At 40.0% G+C, this 27,225-nt stretch overlaps 1 protein-coding gene across 1 annotated transcript in view; it reads left to right on the top strand.

Moving 5' to 3' along the window:
- Positions 1–27,225, top strand: part of zbtb16a (zinc finger and BTB domain containing 16a) — a 150,780-nt gene that overhangs the window by 118,928 nt on the left and 4,627 nt on the right. The window contains exons 5-6 of the mRNA XM_062433183.1: positions 10,424–10,594; positions 20,943–21,113. Of these exons, the coding sequence (XP_062289167.1) occupies positions 10,424–10,594; positions 20,943–21,113 (342 nt within the window). The remainder of the gene's footprint in view (positions 1–10,423; positions 10,595–20,942; positions 21,114–27,225) is intronic.

Genomic DNA, 27,225 nt, shown 5'->3' on the forward strand with positions numbered 1-27,225 from the left:
GGATTGATCTTAAAGGATAGTAATCTGTGCTTATGTGATTTTGTTTGGATATTGCTCGACATAAAACATCCAGTGACTCGCTTTGTTGTGTTTAAATGCATTGATTGCACTTGTATTTTAAGTACTATAACCTGTTAAGCATTGGTTTGCTCCTTTGTTTCTCCAAATTCAAGGACATTACAAAGTCAAAAATTGCATTTATATACATTTTGTATTTAAAGAGTTCAAATATCCTGTTTATTTGTTTCACAGATGCTGTACAGTGTGTCTCTTTACCACAGTGTTAGAAATGAGTGTACAGTATCATTTAACCTACGTGTTGTCCTCCCTGTCTGTTTTGACTGTTCCTTCTTTCCTCCCTCCCTCCTTCTCTATTTCCTCCCTTCCTTCTTTCCTTCCTCCATCCCCTTTTCTTCCTTCCTTCTGTCCTCCCTTCCTTCTTTCCTCTGTCTTTCTTTCCTTCCTCCCTCCTACCTTCCTTCCTTCCCTCCTTCCTTCCTCCCTCCTTTCCTTCCTTCTTCCTCCCTTCCTCCCTCCTTCCCTTCCTTCTTCCTCCCTTCCTTCCTCCTTTCCTTCTTCCTCCCTTCCTTCCTTGACTCGAGGACAACAAGAGGGTAACAGGAAATGATGTAAGGCAGTGGCTCACATCCCCCTAAAGCAAAGTGGCCCACATACATAAATATGACTAGTTCAACCAATAAGCGTTTTTTCCCTCTTGCAGCATCGGTCTGACTCTTTTGGACGTTAAAAATTAGGTCCAGAGCTGCAGGGTGGGAAACACTAAGGTCTATACTGGAAGACATGGCTGCAACTTCACAACATTTTCACCAATTTCTGATTTGAAAACTTGAAGAAAACCTTCTTCATATGTGTTTGCATTGTGTGTTGCATTCGTGTCCATCAATGCCATCGGTTACTGGCTTTTTTAAGAGGTTTCTCTCTTCACTTTTACATTTTCTTTAAATTGTAGTAAATAACATTTTCATGCAGAAGCAAAAAGTCTTGAATGTGACTTACTACAACATATTGTTAACCTGGAACTTGAATAACAGCAAACTTATGCAAGACTTGATGTAGACATTTGATGAAAGTGTAGCTTTAATCAAGTAGGTTTCCACTGCAAACAGATGTAAGACTCTCTCTCTCTCTCTCTCTCTCTCTCTCTCTCTCTCTCTCTCTCTCTCTCTCTCTCTCTCTCTCTCTCTCTCTCTCTCTCTCCTCTCTCTCTCTCTCTCTCTCTCTCTCTCTTTCTCTCTCTCTCTCTCTCTTTCTCTCTCTCGTTATCAAAGAGTCCCACCTCCGGTTAGATCAATAAATAGTTTTGTGGAGGTGTTTTTAAAATGAATTAGCAGTAGCGCAAACAATCCATTTCATTTTCTTTCTCATATGCTGTATACAAAGTGTGTGTGTGTGTGTGTGTGTGTGTGTGTGTGTGTGTGTGTGTGTGTGTGTGTGTGTGTGTGTGTGTGTGTGTTAAAGGCCACGCAACTACGCTCGAGTTTCTGGTGTTATGTGTCTGTGTGTGTTTTGAAGCGCATAAGAGAAACCAGGGTTGGAAATGTGAGCTGAGGAAAGAGGATGTTAGTGACTGCTGCACATAGTACAGTTGGTTAACAGGATACTCTGAATGAAAGGCATTGCGTGGCGATCGGAGCATTACCCCACAGGTGATACTGTAGCAATGCTTATGAAGGTCCGTCTGTGGAAGCTCGCTCCCCCCTAAAAGGTTGTGAGTCCTGCATGATTTTTAAAAAATGCAAATATGAACTCCAAAAGTAAGGAAACGGTAGCGTCCCTGAACTGAAAGACGTTAAAAGCAACAGGTTAAACGCTAAAATGCTTGAGTACAATGGAAAGTAATGTCGGATAGTTGAATGAATAGTATATTTACATGCTTTTTCTGAGTTTCTGAATAACGCCATCCCAAACTACACTATCTTAAATCCAGAGCTTGTTCACCACTCAAATGAGAAACTCTTGATTAAATGGCTTCATGATATATATATTATTTATTTGAGCTTTCTCATTGCTCTTAAATATAGAAATATATCACAGTGAGGGTTGTGTACACTCCAGCACCTTAAAATCCAACTCCAGGATCCTGAAATAGTCATGAAATATATCATCTCTAACTCATACTCAAGAGTTTTCTTGCCTAAATTTAACCATTAGCTACAGTTTGCATGCGACAAACAGGAGAATATTTGCTCATGCTGTCTGGAGTGATGTAATTTGGATGCAATGCATGTTGCGTAAACTATTTTAACAGTAATTTCCTAATTTCTCTTATATGTGTTGGCAGTCCCTGTGCTTCTGTTAGCACCATGTGGCAGCTTTTTTTTTTTTTTTTTTACCACAGTTGGTCCAAATGTTACAGGATTTGTTCAGAATTTGATGAAAGCTCCGAGAAATTGTTTTACATTTACACAGTTTTCATTTTGGTTAGCAAGCCTATTTTTCTTTCCCCAGTTAGAAACAAATTGGTCCTCGGAAGATAATCTGCTGAAGAGACCGTAATCAGACTGAGGAACATATGTCTAACAATATGTTTCAATGGCTAAGGAATGCAGAGAGGCTAAGAGAGAGTTTGCATTTTTCTTCAATTTCTGCATTGTTTGCTTTGAAATTGGGGGGAGGGGGGAATTATATGTCAGTGTTTGACTCTGTTGGACAAACATATATGATGACTGTTTGCCTCCCTGCGTTGCCACAGATAACAACAGTTACCCATTGGGGGTCCTGCTACACTGCAATACGCCAGAAATGATGACTACAGTGTGACGTTATGAGTATTGGAGCGGGGTGTGTGTGGAAGGCACTTACTTGTTTGTTCATGGCAAGATGCATTTCACCTGTGACACCCCACGGAGGTGGAGGTAAAAAGGTGCTCGGCGACCTTTTCAGAGCGGCTGTGACCTGATGTGTGATGAAGCTTGATTGCAGATGAGAGTAACAACAAAAACACATCTTGTCTGGGGAAAAGGCTAAAGAGCAGCAGGAACGACACCTCTGCTTTTTGTTTCTCACACCTCGCTCGGCTGACACAGGCAGGACTGTTGTGACTGGTGGTGTTTGTGGTGACTGGCAGCCAACAGAGCTGAGAACTCAACAGAGCAGCCTGGAAGGATGGATGTTATTGTGACTGAGCGTTAAGAGGTTAGCGTTTGCCGCTGTAAAGCAAGGAGCGTGTGAGTCAAGAAGGGAACAAATGGCTCTGTCTTTTGACATTTGTGTACATGTACAGCTTGATGACCTAAACCTTTACAAGTCAGCTGTAAAACCATCAAACCAATGTTTATAGGATAAATGTTGATTGGGGGATTTTGGAAAGGAAAAACTTGCATTCTCACAGCACGGTTTGCTTTTGATATTTGCTCCCACACTTCAAAACTTGCTGCAGAAACTCAAATACAGCTGAGAATAAGTGGGCTTCAATATTATATTCACTCTGATGCACCCCTTAAATGCTAAATATGTGATGCAGAATATGTTTCCTACATTTTGCATCATGGTACAAAGTACAGTTTCTAAAATATAATGAAAACTCAAAGTGGAAGAAGAAATAAAATAATCCTCTGTTACCATAAGAGGCTTTTTTATCTTTATTGGAGAGTTCACCCTGAACATCAGATAAATCATTAAAGGTCCACATAATAGATTTTTCCAAAGTGTTTCACCTCTTCTTAAAAGTTAGTAAGTGGACCCTGAGTAACACTTTTTTTCGTCAAGCTACTGTTTCATCTACGCTCAAGATAAATCATGTTTATGACAAATGAAACTCAGAAGTTTCAGAGGTTAAAAGTCGACAACGCTGGACTTGAAGGCAGCAACTCACAAAGCCCATAAATCATAAATAAGACGTTGTGGTGACTTTGGGATCATGTTTCTGTTATTAGGCCTCAATCTGGATCAAACTGAGACACTCTAAGATTAATGTAGAAGTTTTAGGATACAGACGCCCACATTCGGTCACTATTCTGCCCTCTCTCTATGGATAAACTATAGCTTTCAATAGATTGCTATTGACAAGAGCAAGCAGTAACGGAGGTTGAGGGCTGTGGTAATGGCCTGTGATTGAACACCTTGTGCTGAGGTCCCGCTGCTCTCTGCCTCATTAACTCTGGCAGGTCCTCTGTTCAGCACGCTGCATTGCAGGCCACAGTCGGGACGCATTTAACTGTCTCGACTACAGTCTGAGTGTTCAGGATGGATTTAAAGCAGGTACAGCTTGTTTTCTGCACACATTAACGTTCACCTTGAAACACGGCGAGTTGTTACAGTCTCCAAGATGGTGCAGCGTGTTTAAAAACAGTTAATAAATCTGTTTTTCTACGCATGTTTAGAGTGAGAAATGCTGTTTCATTTACACTGATGTCATTCACTGTTTTCTAAGAGTAATGAGCATAAACTCTAGAAAATCAACCATGTAAAATATGTGAATGACATCAGCTATAAGACTCTGAGGAGCCTTCAGTTTGGGCTCGCCATCTTGTCAGTGGACCAAAATCAATAAATCCAACAAAAGTCAATTTTAGTCTCTCTTCTTTAACTTTCAAGTATATTTTTAATGGAGCGATGATTTTCAAAATGATCAAGACACCAATTTGGAGAGATTTCATTATGTATTAATACAGAAAATCTAGTTAACCACAACTATTAAACATGTGCTAGCATCATTTGCTGTGAATAAACTATAAAAAGTAAGTAATTACAGAATAGGCATTTTTCATGTCAAGAAAAGTAACAATAAAAGTTGTGTGACAAGTTACAGTATAATATCCCCTTTTCAAATGTCTCCCCATTCTTAAATATCATCAAAAATGTGATGAAATTCGAAGCCATTCATTGAGATCTTTTAAGACTTTTTCCAGATGTTCTTTTTAAGGCTGGTGTGTGAAAGTGTGGTTCGTTACCCGTCTGCACATCAGAATCAGAGGGAAGTGCCTACCTGAATGGCCAGCCTCTACCCCTTTAGACTATTTCTCTGCTCTGTGCCCATCCAAGCACTGTCAACTCCCATCGGGGAGTATTCCTCTCCATTACCGGCCTCTGTCCGTCCCCCACTTAAATAACAGCAGCCTTGCCACTCCAGACCCATTAAGATACTGCCGGCACTGCTGCAGCCGCACACACACACAAACAGCCACAAACTGCCTGAGCCTTTATAAATAGATGGCGGGAGAAAGGGAGAGAGGCTGGTTAGAGGAGGTAAATTATTCCAAAACAGCCAAACAGGACTGAGACTAAGAACCCCGCCACCACACAGGCTCCTCCACCTCTTCCTTTCAGGTGTCACTTTGGGCTGACTCAATTTTACACTGTAATGGACCTCCTGGGTCAACTACTTTTCCCCCACCTTTACTTTTTTCTTTTTTTTATCTCTCCACTGCTCTCTTCATCTATCAGCGGACCGACAACACCTTTACTCACTTTCCTGCAACACACACACACATACACACACACATTATTCCCTGTACTGACTGTATGGTTTGGACCACTTAATTTTGTCTAACACTAATCAGGGTTCACACTACACACTGCTACCAAAGTCTGGTTTGTAGACACAAAGGGGGAAAGATAGCAAATAGATCCCCAACACAGACTGCTGAAAGGCGGAAATCATACAATAGATGTCTGGATGGACGTTTCAAAGCCTGTGCTGTGGCTCAAATCACATACCCCTACTAGTACACTGTGTAAATTCTGTAGTTGCATGTTTAGTGCGCAAATTTCAATAGGGTAGTGTCTCAAATTAGCCGTTGTGCACTCACCGGAAATGAGCATTAGCTAGTTGCTAGTTAGCAAGCTAGTGTTAGCCTTCACCTTATCGTACCAAATCATCACAGACTGCTAATTTAACCCAATAAACATACTGATGGCTTATATCTGACAACAGTACAGTGTTGCTTAGGCAAGGCAGCTTTATTTATATAGAGCATTTCATACACAGGGGCAACTCAATGTGCTTTACATAAAAAACAAGAGAACCCAATTATAATAAAAAGAAAACAATGTACAGAAGGATAGTAAGAGAGAAAGGAAAAAAAAGCTAGACTAAAATAGAGCATAAAATAAGAGAGTGCCGCATTGCTTTAAATTCATTAAAATAACATACAGTGCAATCATAAGCACATGAAGAGAAACGTTTAGTGTAAATAACACATGTATAATTTGCATTTGTATAATACAGCAATTTCACTGTAGTTACAACGCTCTCGGCCACCGTTTCAGACAATGCAATGAAACTCTCCTTACACACAACAGTAACACATACACCCAACAAACACATGACAAGAAGATTCACACAACAATAATATATTAGATAAAAATAATGAAATTAAATAGGCAAGAGAAGTGCCAAAAAACCTGAGTTAATTTGTAAAGTGACTCTGTGCTTTTGTGCAGACAGATAGCATAAGTGTGGATGCTAGTGGGGAGTGCAGTATTTAGTGTGTTGTATAACCAGAAAATCTAGAAAATCCAAATTCTTGATGCATTTACACATAAACACACAAAGATGCTGGTTGGTATCTTGTCTCTTTTTAATCTGAAGCTTGCATGTTTGTTTACTTTGAACATACTCACCTTCATTTGGGCAGTTATTCTTCTCATGCTGCTACTATACTGGCTACACAGTGTAGCTTTCAAGTCCTGTTAGCTTGTTAAAGTTACATCATAGAGAAGTTGTGCACAGTAAACTTTCATGGCGTTAAAGTGAAATCAAACTATTTTCATTTGCTTCACATGGAATGAAAATTAGCACAATCTGTTGTCGCTAAGTGGCTGCTTCTGCTCATCAGAAGACATTTACGGGGCCATGATGCCGCACTTCCATCAATGGCAATTAGTGTTATCAACAAATGTCAGACTTCATAAGATTTGCTTAAAAAAGATCTAGACGTCTCTCTGGAAATACAGAGTAAGTTATTTTTCATGGCAGACCCAAAATTCACATCCAGGCATCAAAGCTTCCTTTCAGAGACTTATCAGTGAGGTTACAGATGTGAAGTCAATGCTTTTCCACAGGCTATGTACTCATAAAATACTAAAAAAACAGTGCATAGTTGGCTTGGCATTGAGAGTACTCAACAGACCCTTCTTGGTGACAGAGAATGTCCACTGAATGAATGAATTTTTTCATCTGCTAATTGGGGATGCAATGGAGGTAATTAAGCTTTTTCTTGCTGTTAATGAAACACAGAGTAGAAGAAAACAACTGAAGGACCTCTCATGGCATATAGCTTATTAACTAACTATCTTTTAGGTCTTCTGTATCAGCATAAGGATTTTTGAGCCTTTAGTTTGTTGTTTTGTTTATATTTTCTTGGGTGAGACCAAGACGCATTTTCCTGCCTTGACTGGACGATAAAGTTTTATTTTTTTGGTAATTTTCCCAAATTTTTACTCACACATCAGCTGTCTCGTGTTGCTTCAAAAACACCAAAAAAGCAGTTGAACGTCAGGTTTCTTTTAAAGTCGATACACACTCGCTGACACGTATTGTACGGCATTTAACTTATTATGACTTGCCACTGTAACTGCCTTCACATCAAAGTAAGAGTCTTTTTCATGTGCTTCTTCCGCTTTTTTGCTTATAAGCCCTGTTTTTCTCTGTGTGTGTGTGTGTGTGTGTGTGTGTGTGTGTGTGTGTGTGTGTGTGTGTGTGTGTGTGTGTGTGTGTGTGTGTGTGTGTGTGTGTGTGTGTGTGTGTGTGTGTGTGTGTGTGTGTGTGTGTGTGTGTGTGTGTGTGTGTGTGTGTGTGTGTGTGTGTGTGTGTGTGTCAGTATCTGGGTTTCGTATTTCCACCATGTCCACGCCTTAACCCAGACCCGAGGTCAAAGGTCTGCTAACCTTTTACATTCCAAAACCTTTTTTCACCCTCTAATTCTCCATTTTTTTGCCCACTCAACCCCCCACACAAACCCTGCCACTCCTCCTTCTGTCACTGGTTCTGCCTCAAGTAATTTTCATTTTCTACCTCTCAAACAACAATAACAGTATTTTACTTTCCATTTTTTAATGTGGCCATGAATGATTTGGTCTTAAGTGGCCTAGAGAGGAAGATGTACTCCACTCTTATGCTCATCCACTGAATGAGCCAGACCTGGAAATACGCGCTATACTAAGAAAGAGATAGCAAGTTGGAGGTAGAGAGAGAGAGAGAATGAGGTAAAGAAACAGAAGTGAATAAGAGGCCTGCTTGTCAATCAAAGCCACTTAAGTACCTGGTGTCCCAGAGGGATTCCTGAAGCAATAGCCAGTCAATAGCCAGTCAATAGCCTCTTCATTGATAAAAGCAGAGAGCAGAAGAAGAAGAGACAGGCACAGACACAAGAGAAAAACTGGTTTAACACTAGTTGCATACACGTTCCAAGTTGCATTCACGCTAACCATCATACACATTGACTAAAAGTAATCAACTTACATTCTGAACTAAGGATTGAAGCAATAATCTGCAACATTTTCCACATGAAATCTGTTTCAATCGTCATCAGGAAGAGATTTTACATTTGCTGGTATGAACACATTGTGCCTTCAGGTCTTTCCTGGCAAATGTTCAGTGGTACAGAAGAATTTATGCAACACAAACATGGTTGATCCAAGGTGCTTCACACAAAGGAATAACACAAAAAATAGAAAACATGATTAAAAAAAATCTTAAATAAGAAATACATGGTCATAAAATACATAGTGACAGTTAGACACAGTTAAAAGCTAAGGAGTTAAAGTGAATTATAAGGTTTTTCTTAAAACTTTCATTGGTTTTGGGTGCAGCAAAAAAATAACTTTAGTTACTTTGCATGCCACGAATGAAATGTTAAGAGCTGTTGAAACGAAAACATCAAAATCACCAGTAGAAAGAATACGATCCAGTCAGTATTTTTATCACAACAACAGTCAGCTCTTAGCACTCTAGATGAAGACCAAATGAAGAGTTGCACCTTGTACCATCAAGCCAATCACTTTCACATGGAATTAAAACTGTAGAGAAACTTGAAATCCATTAATGTGGTCTAAAAAGCTTACATGGGGGCAAAAGACACATTTCATAGTCTTACATACAGCCTTGCTTATGTAAGACTAAAAGTCACTAAATTTCATGTCGCTGAAGTTGATACCCAACCTAATGAAGTTTCCAGAATGAAGAAACTTTGTCTTCCTAGGAGGTTGTGCTGAGTAAATTTCATGTAATGTGTCTAATGCTGTTTAATATTCCTTTTATAAAGGTGGGAAATCCGTCCTGATAGCGAGGCTAGTAATAAAATAAAATAAAAATAACAAAAAGACCAGTGGGTCATCAACACATTAGCAATCATCATCCAGGGATCATGAATACACTTTACATCACCTGTAGGGCTGACACATTAGTGCCACAGCCTTTCGGTCATGATTTTTTGACTACGACCTAATGAAAATTTCACACTCCTGCAGGCACATCTGCTTTCTTTTCAGTACACATAAAATGAAACATGGCGACAGGGCTATAGTTAGAGGGGGGAAGCTTTGTCAATATTTATTTCTTTTCCCTACATGCAACACATTCTCCTTCTCCTTCTTGACTTCTACATCATTCTCCTCTACAGCAATCTGAATCTCCTGTCTTTACCTGGACTCCAACAGCTCTCCTGTATCCTTCCTCCTATCATCATCCTCCTCCAGCTGTGCATCTTCCCTCTATCTCCCCCGTTCTTCTAGCGTGTAGAGCAGCAGAGACAGTGATTGATCTGGCATGGAGGCTGTCATGGGCCCTCCTCCTCCTCCAGTGGTTATGAACATGAGGCGGGCTGCTCTTCATAGATTTTTAAATTAGTGTCAGCTTTGCCCCAAAGATGTGTTATTGACTGATGAAATAGAAACTGAGCACCAAACACTCAGTCCTTCCCCAGAGTTTTCCCCAGCCTGGTAATTGAAAAAGTGTGAAGGGAGTGTGTTCAAGTGAGTGTGCAACTGTGTGTGTTTGTGTGTTTGTGTGTGTTTTAATGGTGTTTGTGATTTTATGTGATTGTGTGCTCGCGACTGTGTGCTCTTTATCTCTGCTGGAGAAAAATGCACAGTGCTCGCAGAGTCAAGATTCGATTGAAGTATTATATAGGAGATCTTTATCGTTCTGCACCTACCCTGAAACAGTAGTATTGTGCTTGCCTTTAATCCCATAAATACAATATGTTTAAGCCTTTTGAGGGTACAGTTAGTGAACTACTATGTGTCTATGCCCACATTCGCAACCTTTATTGGGACTAACGGGTGAAGCTGACACCCCTGTCTAGCTCCACAGTGACAGTGCATCATTAAAAAGACATGCAACAGACTTTTTAATGACTTACAACTACCCATGTTATCCTTTTACACTGGTGGCCATTAAGCAAATGAAATGAAATCATGCTTCACCACTAACTGCCTCGTTGTGTCTTTTTCTCCGCAGGGTCGGACATGGCCATCTTCTGCCTGCTTTGTGGGAAGCGTTTCCAGACCCAGACGGCATTGCAGCAGCACATGGAAGTCCACGCCGGTGTCCGCAGCTATATTTGTAGTGAATGCAACCGGACTTTCCCCAGCCATACTGCACTCAAACGTCACCTACGTTCACACACAGGTCAGTGGAAGCACTAATAATCTTCATTACGGTGGTGAGGCTAGTTAGTTTGGAGATGATAAAAAATCTGGGGTATTAAATTACAATTCACTGAGGTCCAGTTTGTCAAAATTTTCTCAAGTGAAGGTTCTGAACATCATAATGTCCGTGTTATTTTTCAGTACCTTGAAGTAGCATTGTGGTTACATCAGCATCTGTGTCTAGATTATAGACTGTCAAATAAATACAGTAGAATTCATTTATTAGGATTTACGCTGAACTTGTGGGATTCAAATAAATAAGAAAATAAGAAAAGAGTAAGATAAATACATTTTTCCTTAATATCAAATAAAGATGGCATTTTAAAATAAAGTGCATTACAGAAAGCTTTTGATTGTGCTTCTATAAAAAAAATTATCCCTTTTTACTTTTAAACTTAAACCATAAACTTAATTTCACATCTAATAACTTTATAATGAAGTGTCTCTCCTCTTTTCTCCGTGTGTATCTCACTGACAGTCGAGTCTCTCTGCATGTCCGAATGCACAGATTTGACTGGCTGATTAGCGTCACATGCAAAAACTGGCTATGCTCATTGGTCTGTGAGTTTCAGAGGGTAGCCCCACTTTTACTGTAATAGCTGGAGAAGCTGCGCCTGTTAGAATAGAAAAGCTCAGACAAAATTTAACAATCTTCAATATTTCATCACGGTCCGCCTATTACTGACCTCTGATATAAATGGATATCTGAGCTTCTCCCTCGGCCTCCAATGCTGAGCGCAGACACCCAGTGAATGAAAGTTGTTCCAGCCTCTCGTTCTTTCAGTCACTATCATGAGTTTTCAACATTAAGAGGATTACCTTCAAGCTCAGTGCTCTCAACACCATATTAATCTAGTAAAAAAAAAAAAAAGTTATTACCTCAAATTCATAAAAAAAAATCATAACATTTAGTTTCACATACTTGCAAGCTCCTACCAGACTGACTAATAATTCATTTCTCCTGACCCAACCCATTTTACATCAATGTCTCTGGTGCACCAGTTCAATGCTGTAGCAACATCTCTGGCAATGAAATTACTCAAATAAGCATTTGCTAGGAACTTGCATCACCCCTTGTATTTGTTTGTTTATTTGTTTATATATCCCATTCTCTGTTACCATTGCAACAGCTACTCTTCCTGGGCTCTCAATTCTCAAAAGAGCACTCTTCAATGTATTATGTCTCCACCAGAATATTACAGGACATCAAGGACTCGTCATAAAAACAGAATAGTTGAGTGTTTAGTCACAGGGATCAGTGTCTTTCAACATTTTTTATATGAATTTGAATGATATTTAAAACATCATACATGTAAACATAAAAAAAGAACAAAACCACAGCGTCTGCCTTTTCAATAAGTATCTGCTCAAGGGAGGAGTAAGCATTTTCAAGTTTCTGTCAGGTTTTCTTGGGTGAAGATTAAATTCAATGTCTAGTTTATTTATAACATCTTCTAATTCTAAGTGTGCTTTTAGGTTGTTGTTTTGTATGAAATAATAGACACCCTCATATAAGTGTTGTTCATTTCCCATGAAGCTGATTGAGATGTGATTAACAGATGGAAAAATAATGTCCCATAAGGTATAATATGAATGAGGAATCACTGGGAAAAATAGGATTTAAATGTCAATGTCAGTGACTGAGAATCATTATATGAAGAGTTTAACTGAAGACCGATCAGAATACATTTTTATTTGAGACATTTTTGGTGATTAATACAATTTCCAAAAAGTTGGACCAATAATGATAGAGTGATAATGATAGAGAATGATAGAGTTATGGTTTAGTAAAGCCAAAATAAGTACTCGTAGATGGTTTATTATCACTGTGATTATCAATTGCTATGTTGCTACAGAGCGACAGAGCAAAGCAAGTTACTAAAATTTATTAGTGTAATGGAGGGCTTATTGGGGTCCACAGGGGCCCACTAGCAAGTTAAACCAGTAACGCCTAATAGTGCCAGAAAAAGTATTGTAGTAGTAGGTGCACAAGAGTAATATAACAACCAAAAATGAAAAATATCACATATAGGCACATGTTTTTAGGTCACATGGTTTGTGTGATTTGCATGTGACATTTTACCTTTGAAATATAAAACATTGTACTTTGAAATGCCATTTTATATATAACACAATTTTTACATGTGATGAGTGACAGGCATGTGTGGTTTTAAACATTTCAGCCATGAAAAATGAATCCCACATGTGCTTTGGGTTTTGTTTTTTTCTTTTTGAGGGAAACCAAAACCTGACTTTTTGATGATAAACATTTTAAAACATTATGTTTTCTGCAAATATCTAACCAGTAACCAGAGAGATTTTACATTTAATTCTAAAATCATGAATTTTTTCTTGTATAATTCTTCGCCTTTCACACTGTATGAAGAGCTTTTTTTTTTTTTTTTAATCTCAGATACCAATATATTACCACCCCCCACCATGGCATAAGAGGGAAATGGAATAGCCGACCATTAAAAAAAATAGAAGTTGTGTACACAGAATGTATCTTACAATATAATACAAAGTAAAAAAAACATGTTTTATTTTAGGAAATGGGAGCGAATTATGCTATCCCTACCCGGTTACATTGCTACTTTAGCTGAGCTGAATAAACAGCATTAATTCAGGTCAACGCGAAATGAATTCTGCAGCCGTCAGACGAAGCTTATTTACAGTGACTGTGTTTTTTTTCTGTTGTTGTTGTGTGTGTTTTTTTTTTCTTCCTTCAGTCCACTAGTAATTCTCTCAGTGCTGGCTCTCCACTGAGGCGAGGCCAGGATACTAATACATTGTTGTGAGGGAGCAGAGGTAGCCTGACGGATGCGGCTATTCAGAATGAGAAAAAAAAAAAACTAACCATGACAGAATATGAACACATGGAAATGAATCCCATTTCACCAACGAGGGATAGATGCGTTTTTCCTCCCTCTCCCTCTTTCTCTCTCACCCAGCCGCCTGTCTGCGACCTTAAATAACAGTCTCACTGTCAGAGCCGATTTAGCTCACCGGCTCACGGATAAATATTTGAAACGAAAGGCAGTGAGATGAGAGCAGTCAGCCCTATTTACAAGTCAGGCGAATACACCATTAGTATGTGATGGTGGTAGGGGGCTGGGGATGCGAAGGGGGGGAGGGGGGGGGATGGACGAGGCTGCTTGAGCCGCGTGTACAGTAGCGATGCACACATCTGCTCAGTCTACCAGACATTGGAGAGGACACAAGCAGCGTCTCTGATCCACCTGCCCACCCGGGCGACGCAAATGTCACCTCAGCTCGTCTCCGGAGCTGCAGATGAGACTTTGCAGCCTCGTGCCACTTTGAACCTCATCCCGCTGTGGGCGTGTGTTAAATCACAATGAGCCAGCCGTGAAAGCAATCGTTTAAATATGATGTGGAGCCTTTTGTCAGGGGATTATAAAGTCAGCAACTCACGCAGCCATCATAGGCGCCAGAAATATGTCCTAATTTACCCTCCAAAAAAAAAACCCAAGTAGAGGCATGGTGTTCCTCTACATTTACACTTTGATGTTAATAATCTCATTCACACTTTGCTGGGTAACAGGAGCAAAAATAGTGTTTAAAGACAGACTGAAGTAGACAGCGTATCCACCTCAGAGAATCAGTATAATTTACCTACATGTAGCCTTGTTTGTATGTGTATTGCAATTCTCTAACATTCATCTTTATCTACCATCAACCCATTATTATTGTCCTTCTTGCACCTCAATATGCAACCAAAATACACTGCAGTCAAAATAGCTATAGGGAGGAGGCGATACATTTAGGGATTCTTCAACCAGAACAGCATTTTTAATTCTATTTTTTTAAACGCTGTATTAATAATGTAATGCTTTGAATGATATGATAATGTGTGTCTGATATGGCTTTTCCACACATAAAAAAAAAAGTTCAAGTATCTAGCTGGAAAGTCTTCACAAATCATCCGCTCAGACATGCACCTTGAACTGAGATTAAAGGTGAGCATAGAGGAACTTTCCCACTTGAGTAGATTAATGTGAAAACATGCTGTGACTTCCTGGCTCAGTAGGGAGGTAGGCAGGGTTGGAGAGGACGTCAGGAAACTACCTACACCTGGGTTAGTTTAGGCCTAGACTTATTTAGGTGGCTTCTTTATTAACCTCTTCTTCTCTTCCTTCCTTCCTAAACCTTTCACCAGCCAGATGAGTTAGCGTTTTTTGTTTTATTTTGTTTTGTTTGCACGCATGACATACTTCACTAATCCACACATTGCATTCATTACTGACTTAGCTGACTTATTATGACATTATTATATTCTATCTTTAGCTACAATGAGTTTCATTTTAGAAGCTTTATTCATTTTTTCGCTTCCTCTGAGTTGGTTTGTGACACAAGCACTACCTGCACAGTGAAGCTCAAATGTATAAGTGAAGTAACAATAAGCAAAAACCCCATTTTTTTGAGTGTTTGAATGTTTTAAAGGAGCCATAGTCACATTAAAAGTTATTAGAAGAAACAGCAGCTCAAAAACTGATGTTAGAATAATTGCTGCAATGATGGCACGTCAAGGTCAGACTTAAGTATTTGGGTACAGTAGTTGTCTGGTAATATTAATGAAGTTAAGTTAATGAAGTTTGCAGAAGGCGTCACATTAAAAATAAAATCCCACTGGTATTTTTTTCCCAGGACACAGGAGTCCGTTTTTTTGGTGAGGATTCCCAGTAAATAGTCTCAATCTGAATTCCTGGTATTCAGCCTCATTTTAATGGACAGCAGAATGTGGCAGCTCATCATCCATAGAGAGCTTTTCCTGATATAGCTCGGTTATTGGTTGAATCAACATTTTGTTGTATCAACTGACAACAGAAAGCAGCAAAAAGCATTTTATGGACATTCATTACGTGTGCTTCATTTTACCTGTCTGCCGGCTTATCTTTTGAAAGCAGCCTTGCTGGTGCAGGCTCTGACATTGGATCACCATTTAGGACGAGAGAGGGGAAAAAAACTGATTTAATGGTGTTTATTTCAGCATCTTAATCTTGCAATCTCTCCCCCCCCCCCTCTCTCTCTCTCTCTCTCTCTCTCTCTCTCTCTCTCTCTCACACACACACACACTGCGTCTTTCTTCTTATTTTCCTCCATCCACCTGCAGTTTCAACACCAGGATATTACACATACCTCTTTGCTGCCTCTTTATTTGCTTTATATATCTTTATTGCATGTAGGTACAGTACATTATAGGTTCAAGCGCACACAAGCAAATAAACAATGTTGGCTTATAACAGTAGCAGTGATGGCAGCTGTGCTGTTTCCCTTCCCCAGACTTTCTCTTCACAGACCAAGCCTTCATTAATATTCCGTTGTTGTGCACTGTCTGTGTGTAAGTGTCTGTGTGTGTGTTTTTTTTTTAACTCAGAGCCAATTTGCTGTCTGCTGTGGCAGGGTGTTTTGTGTTCGCAGCTGTATTTGATAGTGCTACAGCCAGAGAGAGAGAGAGAGAAAGAGGGAGAGAGAACTGAATTGAATTTAAAGAGAGAGAGAATGAGCCAGTTCTGGTCCTGGCAGTGATGGAGCCCGGTGATTTACAGCCTCTTACCGTATATAATGAACACGCCCCGGGTGCCCATGGGCACAGGCACCCTGGGCAGGCCTTTGGGGTGTCAAAAGAGGTAATAGTGAAGGGGGGGGGGTGTAAATGTAGAGGTGGGAGGAGGGTCAAGAGACGCAGGTGGTGATGCTCGGGGGCACCCAAGGGTCCACTCACCATGCTGTGGTTCCACCTCACTATGCTGGGTCCTCATCTGTGGCCTCCCCGCCATGTGGTCACAGCAGAGAGACAGAGAAAGAGAAGAGAGAGGATGGAAGGATGGAAGGATGGAAGGAAGGAAGGAAGGAAAGGAAAGGAAGGAAAGAAAAGAGGGGATAAAGGAGGAGAAAAAGTAATAGTGCCAGATTTGGGATGGACAGAGGACATGTCCCCATTATTCTCCAGCCCCCCTGAGAATATCATGACAAAATGAAGTCCTGTCTGGTTCTTTACATCCTCACAATGTGATTATAGAATTGTGTCTGATTTATTTAAAGCTCTGCGGTGCAACTTTAAACTTTGGCGTCCCCGAGTGGCAAGAGAAGATAACATGCATTACCTCCATCCCGGAGACAAGGAGGATGCTGAAAACCACTCTGCATTTTGAACCGTTCTGTGCATCTTTTTCAACCCTAGCTGGTAACAGACATCCTGTTTTACTCGGTGGACGTACAGGATCTACTTTCAACAAGATATAGAATATCAGTTTATTACCTGTTGTCGTGTTTTGGGGATTTTTTTGTACCTGCTATGTAGTTGTCACCAGTTTTTTTAGTAAGATAAATGTTTTTATAAGGTTTAAAATATCAGAAAGTGAGCGATAAAGTGAAATAGAATGAAGTATATCCCACTACTCTATATACGTACATGTTTTTTTTATCTGGTGTTTCAGTCGAGTTATTTAGAGCTTACTGACATAAAATAAACTAAAATAAATAGACTACAATCTAGAAACATCAATCTGAATCAATCTACATACTAAAAGTGAAACGTCATGCTTTAGAAAAATAAAATAAAGTGCATATTTTATAGTAATATTTTTTTTTAATGCAAAAAACGATTTTTCCTACTAATTCCAGATTTCTGATTATGTTCACCAGCACCAGACGTGCAGCAACAGGACATTAAGCGTAAATAACCCTCCGTAGGCCTCCTCTGAGTATTAGCATCCCACTCGCTGGTCTGATCAGAAGCCCTAATTAAAGGCAGGTGAATCTGAGCTCAATTATTATTCTTGCGGCGTCGTGCGAGCCCACCGAGCTCCGTGATGGATTGTGATCTCTGCTGTGGTTGAAACGCTAGAAAGAGCACACTGTCTTACAGCGGGAGCCACTGATAACTTCATGCAGACAAATAAAGACTGTCACTTTTATTGATTTTTTTTTACCCTGCCCCCACCTCCACCGCCACGTACACCCACATTCCCCGCTCCCTCCCTGTCTGAGTTTTATCCCTCCCCCTACACCCCTCCATCCCTATCAAAGCTTTCCTTTAATGGGAAGGCGTCCAACATCACAAGGCACTGAAAACGTTTTCTTCCATGAAAGTATAGCACACCCAAAATGTGATGAGCATTTAAAGGGTATCCATCTCTTTCATCCCTCCTTTCTGTGTGTCTCCTTCTGAATAAACCAAATAAACCCCATGCATACTGTATACACACAGACATAAAATCTTAAATAAAATATGCAGGATAGAACCGAAATTGTCTCTTAACAGCGGGTTAGCAGCGGCAGCACATAACGAGAAATGCAATTTATTCCGTGGCACGTTGCTGCTCGGACAGGCAGATAATGAAAGGCATAGGTCATTGATGGTGACTTAAACCTGCAGCAGTGGAGTGAAATACATTAATAAATATCCACAACATTATGTGGCTGGAGACATTAAGCGTGTAACACAGGGGGTGGAAGCAAATGATGCAAGGAGCAGCTCCTCATCAAATACAGGAATACAATTAGTCTTTAGACTGCTGGTGAGAACCTCCCGCAAATCATAATATCCTGATCATTGACATCTGAATATCCATTACAGTTACCCTGTGGGGACCTGTGCTCCGGCATCCTGAGGATCAGAATTTGATGCCTGTTGTCCTTTTAATTTGTGAAGGCATGCATTGTCACACCGGACTTCTATTGCATGCCTGTTGTCTGAAATAAATGTTAATGTGTCTCAGAATGGAAATATAGGTCCTCTGTAAATAAATAGTGAGAATACATTTACCCAGTGTGAAAGGATTAGACAGAGGAGGCATGAATAGAAACAGACAGTGTGCTGATAGTAAAGTAATACAGTGTAAATTAAGGTAGGGAAAGGTAGACAGATTTGTCAACAACTTTATTTCCTCTCTGTATGTGCTGAATCATATTGCTAAGTCACACTGGCACCAAACCCATTATAAAAAGTTTTCAAAGCGACGAGCAAACAGTATTGGTGTCAGAGAGGTAACAGCAAGTTCTCTGATATGGCAGCTCAATGGTGGAGGCTGGATTAAGTTTGTGGTCATGGTTAAAAGATGCTAAGATTGACTGTCGGTAGGAGATGAGAAGGTTTTGCAGTGCAGTGCTATAACATTACACTACTTCATTGAGAGTCTTTATCAACATGACCAAAAGATGTCACTTGATGTATTGGGGAAAACCTTTGTCTCCAAAGTTGGAAGTCAGAGCTAGGAATGACGTCATACTCGAGTTTGAATCATTTCTAGTTCAAGAAGTCAGAAACGCAGTTCTAGTTAGCCATTGATAGTAATACCAGTTGATTTAAAAAATGCATTTCACTATATTTTGCACATACAACCACCGTAGCAACAGGTCCACAATCAGACACAAATGCTAGTAAACATCCATCTTGGATTTTGACGTTGGGGCTGTTGGGGCTCCTCCAACCTTCCGAGTCGGAAATCTGATCACAGCTGAACTAGATCGATTCTGGTCATCTTTTTTTGATTTATTTTCTAAAATATTAAAAAAAACTGTTACCCCCTATCCCCTTATGGCCATTTTTGGGGTAACCTCATGAAACATATCCTTGACCTCCTGTCAGCGCAAGGCTTTGGCATTCTCCTCCTTTCTAGCGCGGCGGTTGATTTTGCTGAATTGGAAAAATTCTGCCCCACCCACCCACACACACCTCATTAAGAGTATCATGTGTAATCTCAAATTAGAAAAGATCAGGTATACTGTCAATGGCACTCTTCAAAACTTCCATGGGACGTGGGATGGCTTTGTTGAATTTGTGAAGCGGTTAGATGGGCTACAGTTAGAGTGATAGGATTTCAGCGGACCCACTGCAGCTATGCCCTAGCTGAGGATGAGTGATTGAATGCACAACTGGACCCCCCACCCCCAGTCCTTCCCCCCCTGTCTTTGTTGTCCCTTCCTGTGTGTTTGTATTTGTCTTTTGTCCGCCCCCCCCCCCCCCCCTTTTTTTATTTTATTGTTTTTTTATTTATTTATTTTTTGTGTTTTGTTTTGTTTGTTGTTGTTTTTTTTTTTTTTTTTTTTTTTATTTCATTTTCTTTCTTTTATTTATTTATTTTTTTTCTTCCTCTATTTATTTCATATAGTTATTTTATTTAACTTGCATTGTCTTGGTATGATTGTTGAAATGTTGAAATGCATTCAAGAAAAAACCAATAAAAAGAATTTTGAAAGGAAATCTGATCACAGGGGTCTTTCCAGTTGAGCTTTCCGATTGGGAACTCGGAAATTCCAACGTGTGAGTCCAAATGCAATGCAATGTAAGCCTAGTAACCTTAAGTGTTTGAACAGCCAACTGATGTTATTGCTTGTTGGCAAGCAACCAAAAATGATGACATCGTCCACCTGACAGTGATCACAGCTGTGCAAACATTTTGACAGGTTCGAGCTCACCGTCCTGCAACAGCGCGCCAGTCGAAGACAAACGCAGTGCTTCTTTCTGTTGACAAAATTGCCCTTTGGTTTACAGTTTGGCCTTTCAGAGAGATGGATGATGCTTCTTGGTCGTCTTCCAAGTGGAAAGCGATGTAGTTCATTTAGAAAAACCCAACAATGCATCCATGAATTACCCAGTCTTATACCTGTGTGTCACCCCTTTTCTGACTCTTCTCATTAGTCTAATGTGCTTATATACCGGAATTAGATAGATATTCAGGAACAAAACTGATAGTGATAATGATTTGCTACTGAAAAAAACCAAATGTACAATGTAAACCTTTGTATTTTTGACAGCCTTTGTAAAACAGACACCCTGCCTGTCCTATAAGTAGTACAGAAAATGGCATGTTTGTAATGCGTTGGCTATTATATAGATACCCAAGTATAATACATTATGGGGATGACAAACTTAGATCATTATTGTGGGATTGCTGCATCAGTCAGGTTATCCATTAATGCATTGTGAGACTGGGACCGTATGGTCAATAATACATCTCATGGCCGGTGAACAGCCATGACAGGCTACAATTATTTAAGGTGCTACACAAAGCAGAGCAGCAGTACAGGGGATTTGTAGAGAAAGACAAAAGATTGGTTACATTTGTATGCTGGTATTAAAGCCTTTTAAGTGGGTATCTGTTAGAGTATGAACACCTGTTTGTCTGGCTTTGCATAAACTCACCAAAATTAGACATAGCATGCAGTAACATGGCTACCTTTAGCTGTCAAAACTTAATGTATCTTGACACAAACCCCCAACAAGTGTTTGCCTTTTTAAAACAAGATTTTCTTTACAGATGAATTGAATTTTTTTCTTTCCACCCCTTCTTTCCACATTACAGCAGGGGACCACCCATACGAGTGTGAGTTCTGCGGGAGCTGCTTCCGAGATGAGAGCACGCTGAAGGGCCACAAACGCATCCACACCGGGGAGAAGCCCTATGAATGTAACGGCTGTGGGAAGAAGTTCAGCCTCAAGCACCAGCTGGAGACCCACTACCGTGTGCACACAGGTACTGCGATGATACTTAAACTGAACATGTGTAAAAAGAGTTTATTGATGCATTTGTTGATATTTATTCACATCCTGTTTGGAGGAAAAATAACATAATTTAAACAGCTGCTGTTGTTCGCAATAAGTGCTTTCACTGTGTAACTCTCTTTAAAGCAATAATCTATAAACTAACAACATCCTAACTTTAGCTTGAAAAATTACATGTATCCTCATTAAAAAAAATTTGATTCACATGTTTAAAAAACATATGGAGCCTTATATCATTAGATATTTTACGTCTCGATTAGCAATATTTTAATCTGCCTTAATAGACTCTATCAGTCAGGCTCCATTCATGAGTGCCATAAACACTTTCGAATTGTAGTGATGAGATGTTATCCCATTCTTCCACTTCTCCTAATTTGATATAAGTGCAACATTATATCTCATTGCCCCTCATAATAATACAGCGTTGAAACATATTGATGCAGCATATGGAGCCCGTTAAAGTGCTCTGTTGTAGGAAATCCAAGTTGCAAGGGGCAGACCAGATGAATATCTTTGTTGCTGTGATACAGTAGATGAATGTCTCCGAAGACTTTGTATTGATCCCAGTATATTTAGAGCCCCATAAAGATGTTGACACAGTGATAAGCTGGGTGCCCTGGAGAATGAGTGCATGCTATGTAGCAGACTGAGTGAGGATACCACGAGTGCTCACCGGGATGGCACACAGCCAAGGCTTTATGCTTCCTCGCCATCTCTTTTTCTCTAATACACACACATGCACACACACAGCAGCAGCAGCAGCAGCAGCACCCTCCCATCTCCCATTCAATAAGCCAGCTGTTAAGCCACACTATCAAGGCAGCCTGTCCAATAATTGGCTCCCCCCGCATCCACCCTTTCCCCTTTTGTGAAGGGGAGGGGGGCTTTGCGTTAAGCCGGAGAGCAACAGCAGATAACAAGAGCAAGTGACAAGCTCACAGTCAAAGGCCACCTCGCACAAAAGGGAGCTGCTTGATGAATCATCGACATTGGCAACCTAACCCCCCGCCCCCTTCTCTCCACACATCCGAAATGCCAATGGCGGATCAATACCTGGACCCTATTTGCAATTCATTATTAGCCAGTTATTTGAGGTGACCCTGTTTACAGTCTGGTTATCAATATCAACATCATGCAGGTGTCCACACTGCTGCGGAGTAACACACAATGGCCTCGAACACTGTATTTATGCTTATTGGCTAAATGGCAATAAGCACTGTAACCCAGCAGCCAAAGAGGTCAAGGTTAACCAGGGCTCCGAAAGAACAGACAGAGACCGAGCAGCAGAGGCACGAAGCCGCCCCGTTTTGCCAGCAAACATGTGCGAGGCTCCGGCTGAAAGGTGACAAGCGAGCGCTGGGCCAGATCACTTCCGACAGCTCATTTCAAATGCCATTGGTAAAGGTCAGCATTTACATGTCTAATTTGCGTCTGCCGGCTTGAGCGCTGGTGGATTATTCCCTGCCATCACTCAAATCATTAGCACATTTAGGATGGCTGCTGTTGCTGAATTTGAAATGTGCCTCTTGAATATAGCAGCCCCCACAGCAAGAAAACAGCATTGCATGTAGATTTATGACACCTTCAGGAGTTCTCCGCGGCAAGAGCTGCATTTTGTGTAATGTACCAGAGATTAATTGATTCGGTGTGGCTTATAAAAGAAATGACCAACAGTTTAACATCACATATTCAGTCATGTAAAAGTATTATGTGGTATTCAAGGTTATTATAAGATCTTGATTTCACTTCCTTAACAGAGGCAGTGAGATGAAGTTTAAAGCTCAAGAACGTTGAGATAAAGGGGACATATCATGCACAGATTTGAAAAATGAACTAAACGTGACAAAAGTATCTTTACTTGCATAGATGTCATTGTTAATCATTCCTGCCCAATTTCCCCTTGGATTTCATCACTAAACACCTAATTTTGCCATCTAAAAGTGGTGTGACGTTTATGTAATCATCTGACGTCTTCTTTTTAATGGATGCTACAAGCTCAAAGTCTCCAATGGCTAAGCGAGGGATAAACTATGCTAACATGGCTAGTGCAAAGATGACAAAAGCTGCAAGAATGGCCAAGCTAAACTCGAGCGCTCCAGTTAGTCAATCAACTTTGGAAAAAACCAATGCAAGAGATTTCACAACTCATCAATGTACTCAAAGAACTGCAGGAGTATGTTTCCTCAGTGAAAACCTTACACGCTAAACGTTAGCATGAATTTTCTGCTATTTTTGAGAGACTGAAGGAGGCAGATGATTGGATAATGGATGTAGAGGGTGAGAATGGCCGGTTAAGCCCCTGAGCTGCTAAAGACATCCAAACAGTGTGACGAGCTAGAAAGAACAGTGTAAGATGCAGCAAACCTGGATAGACAACTCAACCTGCGGCTAATTGGAGTTAAGGAACATCTGGAGGGAAGCAAATCACGGGAGTATTTCAGGCAGTTGGTTTTAGAGGTGCTTAAAGTGGACCTAGCTGAGAATTAACTTCACCGGTCACTGGTACCCATTAAAGATGAAAACTGTCCACTGAGACCTATCATCAAGAGGTTCCAAATATTTCTGGATACTCAAAGAGTGAGGAATAGTAGGTGGAGACTTAAACACTTCTTTGTTTCAAGCACCAACGTTTATGTTAGTCTGAAGAAATTTAATTTTTCTTCCAAATAAACACAGGGTCTACTGAAAGGATAGGTACATTTATTAGGGGCAAAATTATAGCCCATACATCAAAACTGAAGAACAAAACAATAGGGGAACAATCAGTAAATTGGAAGTTAAAGTAAAAGGGAAAAACTTTATCTGAAATGTACATTATTGAAATAGATGACTAATCTAATGAATTTGGCATATTTAGACTCAAAAGTGAAGAAAAGTCAGTAAAATTGCTAGCAAGACCATTAAAACAAAAATGAAGCTACCTACATTATATCAGGTGTTAAGGATGAATCTGGACAAATGGTGACTACACCTCAGGAAATTAATCAAGTCTTCAAAAAGTTCTACTCACATCTGTATATTTCAGACAATCCCATTAATATTGATGAAATGAATGCATGGTTTTTGAGGATTGCTCTCCCCAGGCTGTCGTCTAATCAAGTAGAAACTTGGGACGCTCCAATTACAGAGGATAAAGTTAGGAAAGCTATTAAATTAATGAAGTCAGGAAAGGCTCCAGGATTAGACGGCTTCCCCCGTTGAATATTATAAGAAGTGCATTGATATTCTGACACCTATCTTAACGAAGGTATAATCTGAGTCTGTATTAATGGGTGACTACCCGAGTAGCCACTTGATCCAACCAGCTGCAGGCCTATCAGTTTAGCAGGGGTTGATTTCAAGATGCTAACTATGCACAAAGAGCATATCCTGCTGGACATTATACAGGTCAGGTTGGATTTATAGGGAGATGGTCATCCTCTGATAACATCAGAAGATTGCTTCATTGGATGTGAGGAGGGAGGATGACAATCTGATCACAGCCTTCTACCAAGGCGTGGAGAAGACTTTTGACTGGGTGGAGTTGAGATTTTTGTTGCATACTATACAACTTTTGGGTTGGAGTTGGATTAGAATTATAAATGCAGACCCACAGGTATCAGTTCTTCCATATGGTGTTAATATCATATTCGTTGAGGCTGTCACGGAGGCCCAAAGCAGGGAGACCCGATTTCTCCATCATTGTTTATGTAATGTCTTGAACAACTTGCAGTAGTTATTAAAGCAGACCAAAGATTGGTGTGGTTAGAGCTGAAATGACCCTAACCCTGCCTCTTCAGCCCCTATATTGTTAGGTGTATTTAAAAGATAATATATCAGGTTGCAAAATTAATTGGGGCAAGTCTGAGGTAGTACAAGTATCAAAAACGTCTCATGGGGGGGTATTTAATGCACTGCAATTCTGATGGATCGATAATAACGCTTTGTGTAGATTTTATAATATAATATAATGCAAATTAATATGTTTCCACTAATTCAAAAGATTAAAATAAAATTAGTTAGATGGGAACTAATAAATCTGACTTTACGGGGAAAGATAAGCATAATAAAAATGGTAGTTGTGCCTCGGTTTAATTATATCTCCATCATGATGCCAGTCAGCATTCCTCCAGGGATTTTTTAAACATTTTAATCAGTTAATTAGATACTTTCTGTGGAATGGGAAGAAACCCAGAATTAACATTCTTAAATTATACACTACAAGGAATTTAGGAGGGCTGGGATTACCAAATGTATAGTTGTATGGAATATCATTTGAAAGTAGAGGTTTCTGAAGAAAATGTGTGTTAGAGCTGAAAGCTGTTAGCTGCTGCTGCTGCTAGCAGCTGCCAGCTGCTGCCAGTTTCATTCAGCAGATTGGCAGCACCTGTGTACATCTGCATTTATTTCACCCTTAGACAGGTTCAAACTCAAAACCTTTGGACTTAAAAGGGGCACAGATTTGGAAAGATGTGCATATTGCATGTCAACCTATTTATTGATAAACTGAGAAAAACTAATATTAAATATTGTGGGAGTCACATTGAATGACGGTACTTGATGAACATATAAACCAACTTTATTCATAAGAGTAATGTTAAATGTAAAACTTCCCTGAGCCGGTATCAAACCCACCAAGCAAAGTTAACCGTCATTGGGGCTTAACCACAGAGCCAGCGAAAAATCCCTGAAACAAAGAGTAGAAATTGACATTTTGTTGAGGAAAATTTTGTTGGGGCTACTTCTGCGTCAACCACAAATGCTCCTCACACAGAACAAGTTTTTTTTGATTGATTATATTGATTATTCCGCAGTTAAACCCCTGCTGTCACCGCTCCAAGTAAAGTAAATCCCTCCATGAAGTTCCCCAAACGAGCCAAACGCTCTTCGACAAACAAACGCCCAAACTAACTGTCAGGTGGGAAACTGACGACCAAAAAAAAAGGAAAATGACAGCACCAAATCTCTACCTGGAAGCAGGTGAAACAACAGGCAGGAGTCTCGCTTTGAACTTAAATCACAGGAAGCGAGCAGGAGTCGAGAAAAGAAGCTCAGTGTGTCACCAACTGTTTCCCACCACCACTATTTTTTTCATATCTGTGACATATTTTATAGCTATAGACATTGAAACCATAGTGAAAGGTGTAATGTTGCTGGTAAGGTGTCAATATGACTGTCAACACATCATTTTCAGTGGGCTATGTGGCTGCTCTAACCAGCATCTGTGTACAAATGCCGTAAAAAACTTATTAAAAAAATTATTAAATTAAAAAACTTAAAAATATGTAATTAAAAGTCTTGCAAAAGTGGTAAAAGTGGTTGCATAAGCCATTGTCCATCTGTCCCCAGATGTGCTTATTGAGAAATCAGGCTCTAGTGCCCCCTTATTTTTCATTTTTCACTCTCCGCTCCTCTTTTACCATTTGTTTTTAATGTACTTGTAGCTAATTTTGTTTGCCCAGAATGAACTTATTGCATGGGTTGCATGGTGCTAATCCAATTATTACCGAACACTTGGACCTGATCAAACAAACAGTTAAAGAAGTCATATTTTAATAGCCTTTTTTTCAAAAATAAGTCATGCTAGCTCCTAGCATCGTCTCCATTGTCGCCATTTTCAGGTTGGGTATATTTTTTAAAAAGCTGATATTTTGGCGCAGATTTCAGATATTTGGGGTCTCTTATCTTTTACGCAGATCACATTAATAACTTGTTGGCTTTTTACTTGCAAAGCTTTTATTATCGCACTAAAGGTAACATTACTTTATCTTCACTTCATCTGTCTCTCTGCTGTGTGTGTGTGTGTGTGTGTGTGTGTGTGTGTGTGTGTGTGTGTGTGTGTGTGTGTGTGTGTGTGTGTGTGTGTGTGTGTGTGTGTGTGTGTGTGTGTGTGTGTGTGTGTGTGTGTGTGTGTGTGTGTGTGTGTGTGTGGAGAGGTGAGCCCCCACCAGAGAGAAAAAAAGAGGAGACCGCAGAAACTAGCACAACCATAAATGACTCTCACACTGAGCTGAAATTAAACAAGTGCACATATATGTGATAAATAACATAAAATATGTTGTTTCTTGGGTCTCCATCAAGAGGTTTTCCAGGCAAGAGGCTGA

This window comes from Scomber scombrus, chromosome 14 (assembly GCF_963691925.1).
Source record: "Scomber scombrus chromosome 14, fScoSco1.1, whole genome shotgun sequence".
In the NCBI taxonomy this organism is placed as follows: Eukaryota; Metazoa; Chordata; class Actinopteri; order Scombriformes; family Scombridae; genus Scomber; species Scomber scombrus.